The sequence below is a fragment of the Haliaeetus leucocephalus genome, unplaced genomic scaffold, assembly GCF_000737465.1.
Source record: "Haliaeetus leucocephalus isolate CR32 unplaced genomic scaffold, Haliaeetus_leucocephalus-4.0 Scaffold451, whole genome shotgun sequence".
Taxonomy (NCBI): domain Eukaryota; kingdom Metazoa; phylum Chordata; class Aves; order Accipitriformes; family Accipitridae; genus Haliaeetus; species Haliaeetus leucocephalus.
The window spans coordinates 8,743,688-8,762,226 of NW_010972887.1; the positions used below are offsets into that span (position 1 = coordinate 8,743,688).

An 18,539-nucleotide genomic window follows, 5' to 3' on the forward strand; every position below is an offset into this window, starting at 1 on the left:
CGTGGGAGGGGTGGTTTGTGTGGTGGGGGGGGGGGGGGGGGAGTTGAGAGAGAGTGTGTTAATAGCCAATATTAGCACATTAGATGGGTGTTTGAGTTAGCCACTTCATGAAGCCCTGTAGCAATGGCTTTTTAAAACTTCTTACATATTTTGAGGTAAAGATGCTGCTTTTCCCTAAACAAGCTTGCCTAAGTATGTGAAGAACAAGTTAGGCAGGGCTTTTGGTACTTAATTTTCTGAATCTCAATGGGGTATGTCTCCTGAGCTGCTTAATACTGTATTAACTGCTGTGGTTCTGGGCACTCAGAAACAAACAAGATGAAGCAGAGATAGTTATGTGGTGCCTCATCCTGAGGGGGGTGGGACAGGAGAGGGGTGATTCCCTGGATACCCATTTTGGATTTGGGTGCCTAGATTTTTATTTGAGTTCTCCTGGGCATTTGGGGAGTTTCGCCTGATAGCTCAAACAGAGGAATCCATATTTGTTCTTCCTACAAGATACTTGAAGCGTTTGGTTAACTGGAGAACAAAGAACTCAGGAGTAACTTCTCCTTAGCTGTCCAGTTTAAAAGTTGGACTTTGGGATAACACGTCTCGAAGAACACTGGCAGTATCTGAATAGGATCAAATACTTTCATTTCTGTCCTTAGTTTTATTGTAGAATTGTGATCAAATATAATGAAAGTCACCATAAAGAAGGGTAGCATGGAGTGCTGAGGGCTGCCTTTGTCAGAAGCTCTCATACTATGTGGAACAAATACTTTGTAGACTGCTTGAATATGTTATTTTGTACAAAAGCTGTACCATTCTGCTGCAGCATAATTCTGCTTAGATTTAAATCCAAACGCATAGACTGCACTGCCCTACTTTCCTTCCTTTTCAGATTTGATTGAACCCGTTGTCGCGAATACAAATGACCAGCCCACAGCAGATCTTCTGAGCCAGATTGATGCACTTGCTGCTCAGCTGACCTCCGAAGATCTTCACAGCTATTCAGGGAGCCAACTTTTTGAGATGCAAGAAAAACTGGTTGGCATGACAAACTGTATCATGAAGAACCTGCAGTCCCGCTGGAAATCCCCACCCCATGAAAGTTCTGATTAGTTGTTTATCATTTCTAAGTAAGGAGGATTTTGTTACAAAAATTTTCCCAAAAAACTGCTTTTCTTACTGGTGAATTATTCCTTAAAGTGTGCATCTTGTACTATAGAGATTTTTTTTTTTAACACCTATATGAGCAAAAGGTATTGTGGTTTTTTTTTTCCTCCGGGGTTTTTTGTCATTGTTGTTCTAATTTGTGGGATTGTTTATTCCCTATTAGAGGTATTTGTATTGGATTGCTATGCATATTTCTTTCACTACTTGAAAGAAAACTTGATAAAGCTGTGCAATAGCAAAGACTGTGAAACCAAACCAACAGAGTAGTTAAATTATTTTTTTCAAATCTGAAGTGTTCTTACTGCTGCAAACTCTTACTATTTGGTAAGAGAGAGATCTCGCAGCTCTGCTCATCTGCTGCCCCTGTTTGTTTCCTTTTAAGTTGCTGAAACTCTGACAGGCAGTGGCTCTATTTTCAGCATTATTTTATATTGAGATAAGCTGTGCTTACTTCCTTATGGCAGCAACAGTCCAGGAACCTGGTATTTGACAACTGGATGACATCTATTTTTGCATGTATTTTTGTAAGAATCGCACTAAGAAGCTGATAATGAAATGTACCCTTACAGGTAAAAGACTTTGCAAAACTTCTCAGGCTTTTTCCCATGTTCTTTGCTTGCAGTAGTTCTCCTTCTGCGGAGAAGACTTTTTCCTTGGGGAAATGAATGGATTTGATAAGAAGAGCTCATTGTATATTATGTACAGACTTATCATGGCAAATGTTGGTTAGTAATTTATGATCTTGAGTTTTAACTGCATGGAATGCATTGCTGCTTCTCAGAGACCTTCAGAGAGAGTTCTTGGGTTTTACTCTGGAAATCTGATCTGTATATATTGTACTGTAGCTATCAAAATGGACGTTTATTGAAAGGAGTTGCTGCAGGTGGTTTTAGAACTTAAAACATGGGCAAATAAAACAGCAAATAGTTCCCAAACTTGTTAGTGTTGTAGTTTGGTGGTTTTGGGTTGAGTTGTTTTTCCCCTTCAGATCTGCTTAGCCTTCCCTCAGCATTGCTTTGGATTCACGAGGTTAGAAGGCACCTTGGAAAGTCATCGCTGCTGCATTAAGGTAGGAGCAGGTCCTCAAGGACGGGGTAGTATCTTGTCAGCAGGACTCTAGATACTCTTTGCCCTGTTCCTGCATCTCATGAAGCAAATGAACAGGACAAAGAGGTGTCTTGGAGCTATAATGTGAACAGTGCCAGTGATGAGTTGTCTGTAGGTTTTCTGGTTTTCTTGAAAATGTTATTTTGATTCCAAATCTGCCTCTTTAGGTTTGTTTTGTATCCAGTGACCTGTACAGATAAGGATGTTCCTAACGCATCTCAAAAGGGTGCTAATGTCTTTGTTTAACTAACGCCCTTCAGTGCTGGCAATTCTGAATCCTGCTTTGAGGAAGGATGGTTCCCTTTCAAGCTGGTGGTGTACACCATGATGTGCTGTGATTCCCCTTGAACAAAGGTTCTCAGAGTTAATGTTGCAACTCTATTGTTAACTTGTTCTTAACCTTTAGTCTATCATCTTGGACACAGTATACAGTGATTTCTTACTACTTCTGTTCTTGGAGACTGGCTGGTACCAGATGTTTCAGCAGATGAGGCAGGTAACCGCTGTTCAGGTATGACACAGTTTGTCCAGTTCCTTCACAGCTCCTCCAGGTTGAACTTCTGTTGTGGCTGTTGCATCCCCCATCACCTTCTGGGTTCTTTCCCTTTCTCAATACAGTTTTCTGAACAAAGCCAGTTTGTTGTGAGATTGATTCCTGCTCTTCAGCATGAGTGAATACATCGAACATACTGCAGAAACATTAGCTTTATTTAGTCACTAATTTACAAGTAATAACAGCTTTTGACCCCAGAACAGTTGCATGGAAAACACATGCATAACAGCTCAGCAAGCAGAAGGAGAGGCTTTTGGTTTTGGGTTGGTTGGTTTGTTAACCGCCCCTGGCTAGACATTGGTTTGAGATACTAAGCTTAAATGTTGCTTATATGGAAAAGAAGTGAATACATTCAAACAGTTTAGAATAGACCATAAAAATACTCTCTTTATGGGAGAATGAATGAATAAAGTAATACTTGGGAGTTGTAGTCTTAAGTACATGTATAGATGATAGAATTTCAGAGATGCTGAACTGGATTGCAGTTGTAGCATAGTTAAACACTGTGATGGTATGTGGTGTTGAAATGTTTGAAAGTCTAGGCAATGTTTACAGTTTGGGGAGGTTTTTTTGACACTGGAAGAAATACAGTTCTCATGAGCAATGCCTAGTAGTGTGTTTACAGGTAATTCTCAAAAACATTTTTCAAGGATGTTTCAAGACTGTTTTGCTCTGCAGTTATTTTTTTTTTCCTGGTTTGGTTTTTTTTGCCCACATCATGGTTCATAAGGCACTATCAACATGGAAGACAGTAAGGCACTTTGGAAAAAGTGTTACAAACCCTTTTCTAAGGCTTACATTTTAAGATGTGCCGGTATGTCTGTGCCATGCAGATAACACTTTATGCAAAGACGTGCTTTGGTTTAGACAGCTTCTACGTAGTTGGCTGGCAGCATGCCAGTCTTGCCGGTTCTCTGGACAGTCCCATACATCCAGCCTTCATCAATTGCTTGTACGTTTACAATTGTGTCACCATCTTTGAAGGAAACCTCATCAGCATCAGCTGCCATATAGTCATACATGGCCCGGTAGGTCTTCTGTGGGTTTTAAGAAAGGAGAGGGGAGGGGGCAAAAAAATGAGACACACATTTATATACCCCTGCTGTCAGCACTGACAGCCATAGCTGTTGGCAAGAATCAAAATCTAAGAGCAGGCTAAGGGCAAGTTAGGTTTTGACTCATTTCAGTATGCTGAAAGTATGACTGATGGCTGTGCCTGGCTGATCTTTTCAATCTTGTTTCAGATCACAAAATGTTCCTTCTCAATAACTAAATACCTTAGCTACCTAGAGTACCACATTACCTTAGGTTAGAGCCTGTGTGTTTTAGTGACACTGAAGCTGAACAAAATGTTTTCAGAGCATATTTGAGCAGTATCAGCTCCAGGTGGTTCCAGCCATAACTTCAAGGTGTTGCCTCCCAGCAGATCTTGTGGGGAGGTGATGCTATATCCATTGCCATATATCTACTCTAAGACTCAATCTCAGGAGTAGGAAGAAGCATTAATGTAAAGTTTTCAAGAACAGGTGAGGGTCTATCCCACTTCAGTGAATGTTACTCCTTCACCTAGTTTTGTACCAAGCTTCAGCCCAGTGGGTTCTCAATCCTGGATTAACATCATCTGCATGATGGAGCATGCACCACCAGCTACTGGAGACCTCCAGGGCTGTGCACCTTTGGTAGGTACTCAGATTTAACTCCTGCCGCAAGCGTGGGATTGTGTGTCAATACAACCGATCAATGCTACTTACACCAGCAGTAGAGGGGTGAGAAGGAACCGATGATACCGTTGTTTGCTGGGTGGCAACTGACGATGACCGTTGCTGTGGTAACTCTATGGTTTTAGCATGTTTGTAGCCCACTAGAAAAGGAAAATACATTGTGTGTTGTTTATTGCAGAACTGGCAATAGGGTTAGATTGCTCTGAATAAAGATCAGGGGATAGGTCATTAGGTGGGTCAAATCTGCCTTTTACCTACTGAAATACAACTTTACCTCTGTTAGTTAAGTCCATAACTCAACATTTTGCAGGTGTACTTTCATGCTTTTTTTTCCTGGCTAAAGGAATTACTGAACATGAGCCAGTGATCAGTACTGCCTTGCCTGATGGCCTGGATACCATTTGCCCTCATACGTGAATAAATGTCATCTTTGTTCTCCTCATACCTGTTGTAGTTGTGGCAAAGAAGCCCCCGTTGCTGTAGTAGGACAAATGTTGATCGGCGCCGTCCGAGGGTTCAGATTTTTCATCGCCACCACTCAGGCTCAAGGCACTGGCAGAGCGGGAGTGCTCCCGGCTGCGGCGCTGGGCTTGGACTGCAAGGAGAAGGCAGTGGGAACAGATTCATGGCTTTGTTTTGTACAGAGAAACACACATAAAAATACACATGTACACACACATATACAAGTTACTTTATACATCTACATGTGTGCATACATATTCTGTAAAAATAACCAAAGCACTCTACCCCTTATTACCATACCCGTAGAAGTGGTTGTATTGAGTAGAAAACTGACCAAGCCCCATGCGTGCTAAGCAGAATTGGTTACTGTGTTTTACAGTTTATGGCAAAAAGTGAATTAATCACAGTCTATTTTTATGGTTACTCAATGGTATTTGCCAGTGCTTTTAAAAAATATTTGAAGTTCTACTCAAAAAGGCACAGTTACTATGTCCCTGTTACCTTTAATATTCAGATTTTTTTTTTTCTTTCTCCAACCTTCTTCCCTTTTAGTGCTATCTACTTTCAAAAGTTTCATTCAGGATACATCTCTTCTCAAACAATTAGCAGGAAAGGAGTTTAAAAAAAGAAGTAACTGAGAAGCAGTATTTTTAGTTATTTAAAAAGGAAGCACATGTTACAAGTAAGCAACTGGATCATGCTATCTTTGGATCATATAAACAATGCTCTTCATGCCTGTATTAGATCACTTTATAGTAAGATTAACAACGTATTTTTTGAGAAATAGCTATATTAAACATCTAGCTACATTTACGTATGCTGCTGAAGAAGAGGTATAGACAACTTCTCTAGTTACCATTAATTCTTACAAGAACTGTGTAACTGTTGAAACCTCAGCTCTGTTTAACAAGGTGTGAAGTCCGCATGTAAGTCTGCACCTGTGTTCTTGCATAGGTTGAGCACTAAGCTGTGCGCTAGTATCCCCAAGCTACCAGTTTTAATGATTGCACGTGCACAAGTATAAAACCTATTTCGCACAAACAGTACAGCCTATGGAACAAACCAGAGATCATATGTAAGCTTCTGGACTGAATATTGTCTTCTGCTGGGTCGTAGTCAAAGACTGACCCGGGATTAGTGCGCCACACGCGAAGACCTGAAAGAGAAATAGCATTTTCTGAGGAGAAGCTGTAGCTCAAGCAGCTTTTTAGAGAGCTTGAGCAGCACATGTCTGTCCTGAATCAGAGTAAAAGTATATCAGAAAAGGGAAAGCATTATTTCATAAATCTGTGTTTCTCAAATCTATAGCACAGATTAGGCTTTTTTTTTTTTATTTAATCTACGTCAGGTAAGCCAAGATATTTCTCTAGTATGCATAGAGAAGAAGTTAAAAATGTAAGAAAGAAATGTAAGTCTAGGGTTAGATTATAAAGTTGGGCAGAATGGGACAAGCAGACCAAAGGTGATTTACAGCTGCTATAAGAGAATATTTTCAAAATGGACTTCGATAAAAACATCATCTCTAAGTAATGACAAATTTGAATTGATATGGCTGAGCTTAAATAAAACAACTCAGCAAGGTCAGCTTGTGTTTTGTATAAAAGTAGTACTTGGGTGATTATAAAACCTAGGTTCTGCTTACCTGTGAGATTCTCTTGATCCTGGTCCACACGCTTTCGCTCCATTTCTACTACTCGCCTTTGAATGCCCCTATAGCTAATGTCACTGAAGTCCTGCATGTTCTTTTTCACACGTTCTGTAATGGGGTCAGTAACTACAGGTGTGAAACTACCTTTGCTTTTCTCAAAATCTTCATGGTATTTCACCTGCAATTTAAAATGAGATGTCTGTTCTCTGTAGCTTTGATGAATAATTTTTATTCCTGCTTACCTCAGGTGAATTTCTGGTAGAGAGGTACACTGCTGTTCTGAACTTTTGCTTTTTCCAATCCAAGGAACAATGAGAGAGCCTAATCCCAAACATGCCTTTCCTGCAGTCACTCTTGCCTTTAGTATTTAAGAATTAGGGTAACCAAACTTAGTATATATACATTGTCCTTGAGCTGCCAACCCCAGATTGTCTCAGGAACAAGGTTATTTTTTATTTAAATCACTTGCCAATTTAAAAATATGTCTATAAATGCTCTTACCGTAGAGATATGTTTCTGGGTCTCTCGTACACGCCGCATTTCAGGTGTATCCAACACATACGCAGCTTTGCCTTGTACTTGTTTTCGGAAACTATCTGAATAAAGAACCTGCCAGATGAGAGAAAGGAAGTGAGCACAGGGCACAAAACTACTTCTGCATCATGAGGAATGAGCTGTAGTGAACCAGTCTGGCAAAGGAAAAAAAAAAAAAAAAAAAAGCAGGAGCTGTGGTAGTGAATAACATTAGAATGCAAAGCAAAATTCTTTTTCATAATTATAAGACATGGACAGCTCTGGACTTGATCCCAAACGTTCCTTTTATTAACTAAAAGATGCTTACCTTTTTTAACCTTGTAACAACAGGTAGAGGTAATGCAGTAATAATGTTCTAGGTACTATTTTCATATATTTGACATACACCTCACTGACTTTAGTGAAGTTATCCATGTGAAACAGACAACATAATTTGACCTGTATTTATCATTGAAATACTACAATTTTTGCTGGGCTTGTAGTTTTGGTTTTGAGTGATAACAGTTGCATCATGCTTCTGTAAACATTTGCAGAGACTGTACAATATTCAAGGTCAGGTTGGACGGGGCTCTGAGCTACCTGATCTAGTTGAAGATGTCCCTGCCCATGGCAGGGAGGTTGGACTAGATGACCTTTAAAGGTTCCTTCCAACCCAAACTATTTATATACATAACATATCACAGAATCGTAGAGTATTTACAAGATGGGGTATGTCAGGATTTACCTCTGGAGTAACAGGTTAGCAAAGAAGGCCCTAAAAAAGGCTATTTCCAGGTTTGTCATATTTTTATATAGAATGTCAGAAATCTAACAAAATATACTGTTACTGAAGAATGATCATTTTATCTGTCATACAGTATAAGACCAGTAAAAACAGAAGATATTAGCATGAGACTTGAATGCAGCATTACTTGAAATTCAACTGGTATTTAAAAAAAAAACCCAATCCTACACTAAAGCACTTAATCACACAGAAAGAAATACTCAATTGCAGCAGAAAGTAAAAAGCAAGTATTAAAGGATTTTATTTTAGTATGGTTACTTCATATTTCCAAACTAGGTAGCTAGGTAGTTATGTTAACACCTGCACTGTTAATTTGAGTAAGGATTTCAGGGATTGAAATGTTACTTTTTAATATATTTTCATTTATTGGCTGAATAGAACATACCGAGCTGATGTTTTCTTGATTGCGTTTAGCTCTCTCCATCTCTGGAGTCATCGGTGTTGGAGTTCCTTTTGCCAGATGTTCCTTGTACAAAACCTACAGTGTACAAAAAGGTGTCCACAAGTCAGACTGGAATAATTAATAGCTCATTCTGTAAATGGTGTTATTGTTTAAGCATACTCATCACTGCAGGGGTAGAAAAGATCTTGGGAAATAAAGCATCTAAGAAGTTATTTGCTAGAGCAAAAGGTAAAAATCAAACTGAAAAATAGGCAAAAATAAGGAAAACTGAGAAAATAAGGTTAAACTAGAAGTGGAGTTTTTGTTCAGAATGGTTATTTTTAATATAAGGTGGTTGTCTGTCTTCTTTCAGTACCGAGCTAATGTGCTCTTGATTGCGTTTGACTCTCTCCATCTCTGGAGTGACCGGTGTAGGTGTTGCCTTCCCTAAGCCTTCTTTGTATACAACCTACAGATCACAAAGTAACTCAGAGTCACAAATGTATGAATTCAAAACTGTAATGTTACAGGGTTTAGAGTAAACACCATCCATTATGAAAGAAAAAAAAAAGTCAGAGGAAAAATAGTATTAAAAAGTTAATTGACAAAAAAAAAAAATCTTTTAAGTACTATAAGTTTGAGATGACTTTCTAAGTTTGAGGGGAAAAAAAATTAGAGGGTTAAATAAAACCAAGCAGACTTAAGTTATTTAAAAAAAAAAAAAAAAGTGCTCTATCATCCCCTTTACTTCTTCCAGACAATACCGAGCTAATCTGTTCTTGATTGCGTTTGACTCTCTCCATCTCTGGAGTGATAGGTGTGGGGGTTGCTCGCCCCAAGTTTTCTTTGTACAACACCTGTGGGATACAGAAGATGTATCCGGTATCTTAGAACACCCCAAAATCAAACGGCTTTGAACACAAATCATTACTTTGTTATCAAATTTCAAAAAAAAGTCACGACTGATTATGATATGCAGCACTGCACAAAAGCCAAACATCTACTGCTGTAAGGAAGGGTAAGAAAAATAAACTGTAGAAGAAAAGCTTGTTATTTTTCTGGTTAACAAAGAAGGGCTCTATCCAGCTACAACTATGACGATGGCTCCATAAGCTGGGGCAAGCTGCCCGTGGCCCTAGAAAACTATTTAAGAAATGGTATCTGCTGTTTTATCTGTATTTGAAGGAATTCGTGACCTTTTTGGGAGGGAGGAGGGAGTTCTGTTGCCGCACTGACATTAGGCAGCCAAATAAAGAAGGGCGTTGAGGATGGGTGTCTGGTATCACTGCAGCTTTACACCTACACATCTCCCCAGTCCATCAGGCCACCTAAAAGCTATTGCTGATAGACCACCCAGAACAGGAACAGTCCTTCCTTTTGTGTTACTCTGTTTAAAGCATCCTAAGTCACCTGTGACAGCAATACAGGTCAGAGAGGGGGGATTGTTCAGGGTGGGGTGGTTGGGTTTCTTGTTTGGTTTTTGCTAAAGTCAAATACCCCTGAAAAGCCAATGAAAGCTTAAACACTAAGCATAGAGACACACCTGAATATCTTCACCAAAGGATGCTAAGCTCTTAATATTGTCTGGATAGAGCCCACAGGTACACAAACCGAGTTGTAGAAAAGGCCTCCATTTCTGGATCAGACTGCTAACACTAAAGTAATTTTATTTTAGAAGAGGAGGATTAATTTGCAGAAACAAATATATCTATTTTTTATATTAAAATCAACTTTCAGTAGGTAGTTAGAATGTTACTTTATTAAGATATAAGCAAAAAGGAAAAAAGAAATATATCTATTTTAAGGTACCGAGCTAATGATTTCTTGATTGCGTTTGACTCTCTCCATCTCTGGAGTGATTGGTGTTGGGGTCACTTTCCCCACATTTTCTTTGTACAAAACCTACAAGATACAAGGGAGTATCCAAACATCATTAAAAAGGCACCACCAACAAAAAGAAACAAAACCCAAACCCAAACCAACACAAAATATAGCTTTTGAGTCATTACACTTAGAAAGGGTTAGATTTGGGGCACAATGCTGTTCCCAAAAGAAGCAATGGGAGCTTTGCCATTAATCTACAAGGATGCAGAAATAGTCCCTGTATGGAATTAACTCTGCATGAAAGCACACTTGTAGTAAGAAAGGGTTAAAAAAAGTTGCAGAGAAACAATACCCATCCAAAATAGATCAAACCTAGTTCTAGCAGGTTCATACAGTGTTAAATAGAAGATCTACGATTTGTTTGTAAGCACAGAAGGTAGGAGGTTTATGCTACATGGCAGATTCATTTTATGAAGTTAGAAAGCACAGATTACTAAACCACTACAGTTATGTTAAACACTTCATTCAGATCTTTAGGAACTGGTTTCCTGTTAAAAATACCGAGCTAATGATTTCTTGATTGCGTTTGACTCTCTCCATCTCAGGAGTGACAGGTGTTGGGGTTGCTTTCCCTATGTTTTCTTTATACAACACCTATGAGACATAAGAAAGGAGCCAAAGAAAGCAACAATAAATAAAAAGCTAGCCATAAACAAACTTAAAGCCTAAGCCATTTTTTTCTTGTATTTATTTTCTCGGGGCCTAGATATTATTTATATTTTTTAAGAAGGTACTTAGCAATATTTTACTAGAGAAGTAGGGTTGACATACTGGCTTTTTAACTACAGGATCACTCGTAACAAATAGTGTAAGTAAGTACTACATAAATGAAACCACAAACATAACCATATTGAGGGGCTGAGGATGTTATGAATTTGTAAATTATCATCTTTTTTAAAAAAAAAAAAAGAACATCAGCATTGCAGAAAAAATGGGTTTGTTAAATGTTTTTATGATTAGAATAGGGCATTAAAATCATTCTTAAAAAACAGTAAAAACTGCAAGAAGTTAAAGTCACTGCTGTAAACCACAGTAAGACATGAGTAAGAAGTAATCACTTCTGTAAGCTGCTTTAGAATCAGGGTTGGCATTATTTTGGAACAAGTGTTACAACATCCATTATTAAAACTGTTAAAATGTTCTTTTAAATAGCATTAAAGGGAACTTTTTTTCTTAGCAAAGTACCGAGCTACAGATTTCTTGATTGCGTTTGACCCTCTCCATCTCTGGAGTGATAGGGGTGGGGGTTCCAGTCCCCACGCTTTCTTTGTACAACACCTGTGTAGTAACAAGAAGCATCCAAAAACATAATCACAACTCAATAATAATTACATCCAACATGAAGTCAAATATTTGAGTGTGCTGGAGCTCAGCCTGCTCTAATGTACCCTAAAAGCTACTCCTGGAAGCAACGCAGACTGGATTGCACCCGTGAGGGTCTGAAGGCAAAGAAGTCTATGGTTTTATCTTAGCAGGTGTGACAAATCCAACACAGAAGCCTCTTAGGTCAAATATATTTTCATGGTGGAGGAGAGCTTTTAGACTATCACGGAAGCGTGCTAGAAAGTCAGACCCTCCCTCTTCTATAATAACAGCATTAAACCAGGAAACCGACAGGATTTAAAAAAAAAAACACCCCACATACAAAAGAAAAAGGAAGTTGGAACAGGGAGCAAAATGGTTAAAAATATTTAGGATCATGTAAATAATTACATATATGAAGAAGTGTTAGGTCAGTAATATTGGAAAATATAATACAGTGAAGAAGAAAGGATGTTTTTGTAAGTTGATTAACATGGACGTAAGGAGTGGAATTGTCCAATTTTAATATAGGTTAAAAAGGTCTGTTTAAGTGGAGTTAAAGGGAATACTTCTTTTCCTCCACAAAATACCGAGCTAATGTGTTCTTGATTGCGTTTGACTCTCTCAACCTCAGGAGTGACAGGTATTGGGGTTCCTGTCCCCAGATCCTCTTTGTACAACACCTGTAGGGTAACATGGCTATATTAAAAAAAGTAAAAAGGAACAAGCAAACAACAGTAACCCACATAGCTTGCTGAGAAAACAGACTGAATGTTTTTCGAGGTCGCTCCGAGCCAAAGCTTGGAATAAAAGAGAAAAATTAAAATGCACCTCAAAACTATACAGCTAAATGCTAATACTCTGCAATGCCTTTTGGCAGAAAGCTAGAATACCTTCTCTATTTGCTTCTCAGGAGCTGTATAGACAAACTGTCTGTGCAACAATAGACCATTAAAGACTTCCTAAAGGCAGAAAGTATCAAATACAACACTAAAGGAACACAGAAATCAACTCTGTTTCATTTACCCATTCTATAAACATCACAGCAGGTTACACTAGCATGTATTAGAGCACTGTTATACTGAGGTCATTTTCACAGATTTGTATCACGTGCTGAATAGTTTAGTTCTTGTATATAAAGTAAGTAAAATCAGGAAAAAAAAACCCACCACACAAAACAAAACTAAGGATTGTTGTGACTAAGAAAAGGAAAACAGGTTGTTTAAGGGGGGGGGGGGGAAGAGATAATCAAACTCAAAAGAAAGGTGGAACTAAAAGTTATTAAGATGATGTAATAAAAAAAGAGCAACAAGAATGATGTAAGTAACAATTAGAAAGAAGAAAAAAAATCTCAAAGGGACCAGGATATTATTTTTTGTGTAAGTTGATTACAAGGGAGCAAGATTTTTTTTGTTGTTGTTAAAAGTTTTTAAAAATAGATTAAAAGGTAACTTTCTGCTTTTCAAATTAAAAAATACCGAGCTAAAGTTTTCTTGATTGCGTTTAACTCTTTCAATCTCAGGAGTGACAGGTGTTGGGGTTCCTGTCCCCAGATCCTCTTTGTATAACACCTATATGGTAACATGGGAGTTTAAAAAACGTTAAGAACAAAAAAAAAATACTGCATTTGGTGGAGGTAACACGTATAATTTTTGTGCCCACTAAATATACTCGAATGCAGGAAAAATTAGGAAGTATAAAACAGTTAACAATTGTGATAAATTGAGAGCACGTCTGACAGCTAGAAATAACTGCATCCTAATTCTTAGATATGCTTCAACAGAATGATAAGGCGTTAGAGGAATGGAATTATGCAAATAAAAAAAGCCAGTGTTTTTTAAAAATGCAAAATACCTTAAGCTTCACAAAAAAAGCTTTAAAAATTAAAGGACATGAAGCATCAAGTATTATGATTATTTAAAAAGTCTTTTATAAAATAAGTACATAAAATATAAATAACAATGACGAAAAAATTTAATAGCAGAAAGGGGATGTTTCTAAGTTAATTAGAGAGAGTAGAAAATTTACAGGTGTTAAGTAGTTATAGGGAACTTTTTTCTTAAATGACAAAAAAATACCGAGCTAAAGTTTTCTTGATTGCGTTTGACCCTCTCCATCTCAGGAGTTACAGGTACTGGGGTTCCAATCCCCAGCCCCTCTTTGTACAACACCTGTGTGGCAACAGGGAAGTATTAAAAAAAAAAAAAAAAAAAGAAAAGGAAAGAGGACAGGGAGGAGAGAGAGAGAAAACAAGTAATTTAATATAGCAAAACTTCAAAGTATGAAAAATAATAGAGTTTTGTCAGCCTTGTTCAAAGGCTAGCAAAAAAAAGTCAGTCAAAGTAATCCACTAGTATTACTATGAGGTTTGTTGTCATCCCACCTGGGTGCACACAGATAATGCCAGCAAGAACTGCAGGAGTGTTCTGTGCAAAGCATAGCTTGAGCCAAGCTACCTGAAAACTCTTTTGCAAAGGAGTTTCCTTACTGAAACAAAAGATCTTGCATGATCAGCTTTGCCTCTAAGACTTCTAAACAGGGTCACCAGCATAAATTACATTACCTCAGAGACAATTAAATGTAGCAAAACGTTTAACAACAGTGGCTTCTCTGAACTGTCCTATTAATCTCAAGTCAGGACTGAATTTCATATCTGTCATGTCTGAATTGGGTCAGAGTGAGTTAAAACTGGTTGTTAGCTGCTCTAATTAAAACAGAAATATAGAACAAAATTATGACATAATGGTCATTTGACTGGAACGTGTTAGGAGTAGAAACAATCTGGATAGAAATTCATTACTACAGTAATTTTTTCCTTATATATGCAATTTTCATTACTTTTTCATATTGCAGTGATATGAGGATACCACCCAGGTTTTCTTACAAAGACCTGTAGGATATAAGAAAGCACCCAACATAACAAAAACAGGAAAAGAGACAGCACACGCTAGTTGCATTAGATTGCTTTGCTTCAAGAATTGTTAAGAGTTCATTTTTCATTTGCAGTGCAACCAGTGTGGTGAGTCTGAAGACTGTGAGAAGGATTGACTTGGTTACTGAGGAGGAGGGTGACATCACTCAGACTACTACTATTTCACTGGGAAATAAAATAAGGTACTGCTTAACTACTTTAAGTAAGTGAGGTTAAAATCTCACAGCTGGAACAATTTAATGACAATTACATTAGATTGAGTGAAAAATTAAAATATAAAGATACTGACAGGGTTTTAGTGATTTGATTAAGAAAGGGTTGTTCAAAGTTCAACAAACAATTGAAAGAAAAATTTAGTATGGAGAAGTTAAAGGGATTTGATTTGCATTTGAAATGGTAGGTTTTGTTTTATTTAGCAATACCGAGCTAATGTTCTCTTGATTACGTTTCACTCTCTCCATCTCTGGAGTAACCGGTGTTGGGATGCCAGTCCCTAAGCCCTCTTTGTATAACACCTGTGAGGTACAAGAAAGTTTCCACAAAAAAAACACTCAACACAGGCAAAACCATTAAATATGACTATTTTGTGAGTTATGTTTAGCGTTAGGATCACTTTTTAATTAATTTCACACTTGTTTTAGAGGCAAATATTAAGGAAGAGGCTGATGGTTGATTATTTTGTAAATATATGACTACAGATACTAGAAGATAAAGCGTTAAGATAAAACAAACATGGAGAGAAACATCATGTTAATTTCACGGCTTACTTCCAGTTTTGGTTCTTAAAAGAAATGCATGTAAAGTTGTAAATCACCAAAAAAAGTTAAAGCACCAAGAGGTGAAATATAAATGAGTTAAAAATACTGCCAGGGAAAAGACAGGAGCAGGGTGACATTCTAAACGATTGAAGAAAAAGAGATTATATGTTAGGATGTTATGCAAAAATAAGTTGTTATAATTTATTTTTTTTTAAATACCGAGCTAATGTGTTCTTGATTGCGTTTGACTCTCTCTATTTCTGGAGTGACAGGTGTTGGGATACCTGTCCCTAGGTCCTCTTTGTACAATACCTGCAGAACACAAGCACCCAGCAAGGTGAGAAGATCATATTCCTTCCACAACAACTACAGAACATTTGGATAGATAATTTACCTGGTTTATAAGTAAATATAATCTGGGATTATATATAAATATGTGCACAGTTTATTTTACTCAGTGTGCGTCTTTAAAAGTACAGTCACCAGCTCAGCAAAGTACTTAATGTCTACGTTGAGGTGCTTGAACACACTGAAGTCAATGGAATACTTCATTATAGTAGGACACAAGTTTAAATATTCTGCTGACCTGGCATGAAAGGTAGGTATGTTTTGGTTTTCATCTTACTTTAGGAAACATATTAGGCAGTCAACTTTTCAGGCAGTCAACATTTCTGGGTTTTGTTTTTGTTTTTGTTTTTTGTTATGGTGTTAAGAAACAGCTGAACCTTTTGTAGACATGTTTAATACAAAAATACTTAGTTGTGGGCTCTATTTCATTTTGATCTCTGTGACTATTTGTTTGGAACACCACTATTTTACTTTGGTTTAGGTCTCTAGTAAGAAAAACAATTGAGTTTTAGCTCTCATATTACTAGGTTTAACTTAACCTGTACTTGTTTGATCTAAAAAAAATGCATTTTTCATGAAAGGAGTTGCATAGGAGATGCCTGGGTTGGTTTAAGACCTAACCGTGCAGAAATACATTACAAATGCATTCATGGTTCTTCTTGCTACTAGTAAAATACTTGCAACAAAACAAGCTAACAAAAAAAAAAAAAATTCACTGCTTCATGTCACTGAAACAATGAAAAAATCCCCAAAATAAAGCAATCACAGCAAGAGAAAACAAATTCTGTAAAAGGTTAGAAAAAAAGAAAAAAATCATTTGAAAAAAACAACTCAATTGTGCAAAAGTGAGCTGTAAAACACACTAGTATCATAAACAGCTCAAAAGGGAAACAGTACTTCTAAAATCAGGAATAGAAAATTGTAAGATACTCATTATATGGGTGTCACTGCTCCTCAGCATTGTATAGCAAACATCTGAGGTATCAATAATCACAAGACCACATCCTGCCTCAATTCTGTATGCAGAGATCAAAGTAAAGCAGCAGTGGCTCAAAATCAGGAGAGCTTGTTATTAAAACCTACGCTTAGCTAGACATGGGAAGAGCCAGGTACTGTTTCCTGGTTTTGTGACTACAAAAAAGGCTCCAATTATTTTTTTCCACAAAGTTCTATCTAGCTGATCCATTTTTTTCAGACTAATTGTAAGGCATCATCCAGGTATTTTTTGTTTCTAGTTCTGTGTTTAGAAAGGGTCACAGAGGTAATACAGGGAAGTGGCTGATTGTAATGATTACTGCAAAATTCAGATATTTAAACTTCCTGCTGCTGAATATAGGGATTTAAGAGATCTTTTCTCTTTTCAACAAAAATACCCACAAACACTACCAAACATCGGAGCTTGAGCTCTGCATGAGTATACAGGTAAATACAAAGTATTGGCCATTACCGAACTGATGTGCTTCTGGGTCTCCTTGACACGCTTCACTTCTGGAAGATCAGGAATTGGAGTTCCTTTTCCAATACTCTCCTTGTACTTAATCTACAAAGGCACAGACATTAGAAAAAAAATAAAAGGATTTACATTAAAGCACAGCTGACGCATGTACGTGTAACAAGTTACATGAATAAAGAAACGTTAAGTCCTTTACACTTTACAAACTCATTCAAATTTCAGGTATTAAATGTACTGCAATATAAGGAAACAATCAAGGAACCTTCTATTAAATTCATCTATTAGATAACTCTGCTACACTTCTACAAAGCACTTTAACAGTAACTTGGGTTAGGATAAAAAGCAGAGTCTTGTTTGAGCCAGAATTTTTCAACTGAAGCTTGAAGTTTGGGTATCTAACTTCTCCCAGGAGATTAATTTCAGCAAGAACAAACCCCCTGATTTGTAACAACTGAACCATTTCAAGGTTTAAATACCTTTGAACTTGATACCATTTGATCTTTCTACCAATGAAAGAAGAATTTTGAATTTGTAAAAATCTATGATATTCAACAAAGGTGTGAGTCATCCTACAACATTTTAACAATTATAGTCCTATTCGCATTTCTACTTTAGCGTAACAAAAAAAAAAAAAAAAAAAGAATTTTACAAGAACATATTTAATATACTATGCATGAAACAAATGGCTGAAGTGTTAGTAACTTTTATACTAAAATGATGTCAGCATTCAAAAAAAGCATGAAAATTACAAATTTCAAAAGAAAAGTAATACATACAATTATTCCAATTTTAGTGTGTTACAATTTTTTATATAAAAGTTTTATGAGACATACTTTAGTAGGGCTTTGCTCTGGCATCCTCACAGATGCCCAGGGCATTTCAATTGGTGGCACAGGGGCCGGCCGTGTACCCCAGGGGTCAATACTGTGGCCAATACTGTTTAACATCCTCCTTAGGGACCTGGATGCTGGGACAGAGTGCACCCTCAGCAAGTTTGCAGATGACACAAAACTGGGAGGATTGGCTGGTTGTGCTGCCACCCAGAGGGACTTCAACAGGCTGGAGATATGGGCTGAGAGGTATCTCATTATTCAACATATTCAACATATTCAACAGTGGGAAATGCAAAGTCCTGCAGCTGGAAAGGAATAACCCCAGGCTGAGGTTCATGCCGGGCACTAACTGTCTGGGAAGCAGCTTTGCAGAGAAGGACCTTGGTGACCTGGTGGACAACAAGCTGACGATGAGCCAGCAATGCGCCCTCATGGCATCCTTGGCTGCATTAAGAAGGACATTGCCAGCAGGCCAAGGGAGGTGATCCTTCCCCTCTACTCAGCAACAGTGAGGCCACATCTGGAGTTCTGTGTCCAGTTCTGGGCTCGCCAGCACAAGAAAGATACGGACTTACTGGAGCAAGTCCAGCGTAGGGCCACAAAGATGAGCAAGAAACAGCAGCATCTTTGACATAAGAAACAGTTTAGAGAGATGGGACTCTTCAGCCTTGAGGAGAGTA

At 37.7% G+C, this 18,539-nt stretch overlaps 2 protein-coding genes across 2 annotated transcripts in view; one reads left to right on the plus strand and one right to left on the minus strand.

The window, feature by feature from the left end:
* Nucleotides 1-3,364, plus strand: part of RIF1 (replication timing regulatory factor 1) — a 36,878-nt gene extending 33,514 nt beyond the window's left edge. The window contains exon 35 of the mRNA XM_010575231.1: nucleotides 884-3,364. Coding sequence (XP_010573533.1) covers nucleotides 884-1,104 — 221 coding nt within the window. The 3' untranslated portion in view covers nucleotides 1,105-3,364. The remainder of the gene's footprint in view (nucleotides 1-883) is intronic.
* A 155-nt stretch (nucleotides 3,365-3,519) lies between these two features.
* NEB (nebulin) overlaps nucleotides 3,520-18,539 on the minus strand; it is a 71,707-nt gene continuing 56,687 nt past the window's right edge. The window contains exons 76-91 of the mRNA XM_010575232.1: nucleotides 17,021-17,113; nucleotides 15,445-15,537; nucleotides 14,890-14,982; nucleotides 13,014-13,106; nucleotides 12,126-12,218; nucleotides 11,419-11,511; nucleotides 10,735-10,827; nucleotides 10,159-10,251; nucleotides 9,114-9,206; nucleotides 8,353-8,445; nucleotides 7,151-7,258; nucleotides 6,644-6,827; nucleotides 6,065-6,157; nucleotides 4,985-5,134; nucleotides 4,570-4,679; nucleotides 3,520-3,855 (exon numbers count right to left, since the gene is read on the minus strand). Of these exons, the coding sequence (XP_010573534.1) occupies nucleotides 3,682-3,855; nucleotides 4,570-4,679; nucleotides 4,985-5,134; nucleotides 6,065-6,157; nucleotides 6,644-6,827; nucleotides 7,151-7,258; nucleotides 8,353-8,445; nucleotides 9,114-9,206; nucleotides 10,159-10,251; nucleotides 10,735-10,827; nucleotides 11,419-11,511; nucleotides 12,126-12,218; nucleotides 13,014-13,106; nucleotides 14,890-14,982; nucleotides 15,445-15,537; nucleotides 17,021-17,113 (1,749 nt within the window). The 3' untranslated portion in view covers nucleotides 3,520-3,681. The remainder of the gene's footprint in view (nucleotides 3,856-4,569; nucleotides 4,680-4,984; nucleotides 5,135-6,064; nucleotides 6,158-6,643; nucleotides 6,828-7,150; nucleotides 7,259-8,352; nucleotides 8,446-9,113; nucleotides 9,207-10,158; nucleotides 10,252-10,734; nucleotides 10,828-11,418; nucleotides 11,512-12,125; nucleotides 12,219-13,013; nucleotides 13,107-14,889; nucleotides 14,983-15,444; nucleotides 15,538-17,020; nucleotides 17,114-18,539) is intronic.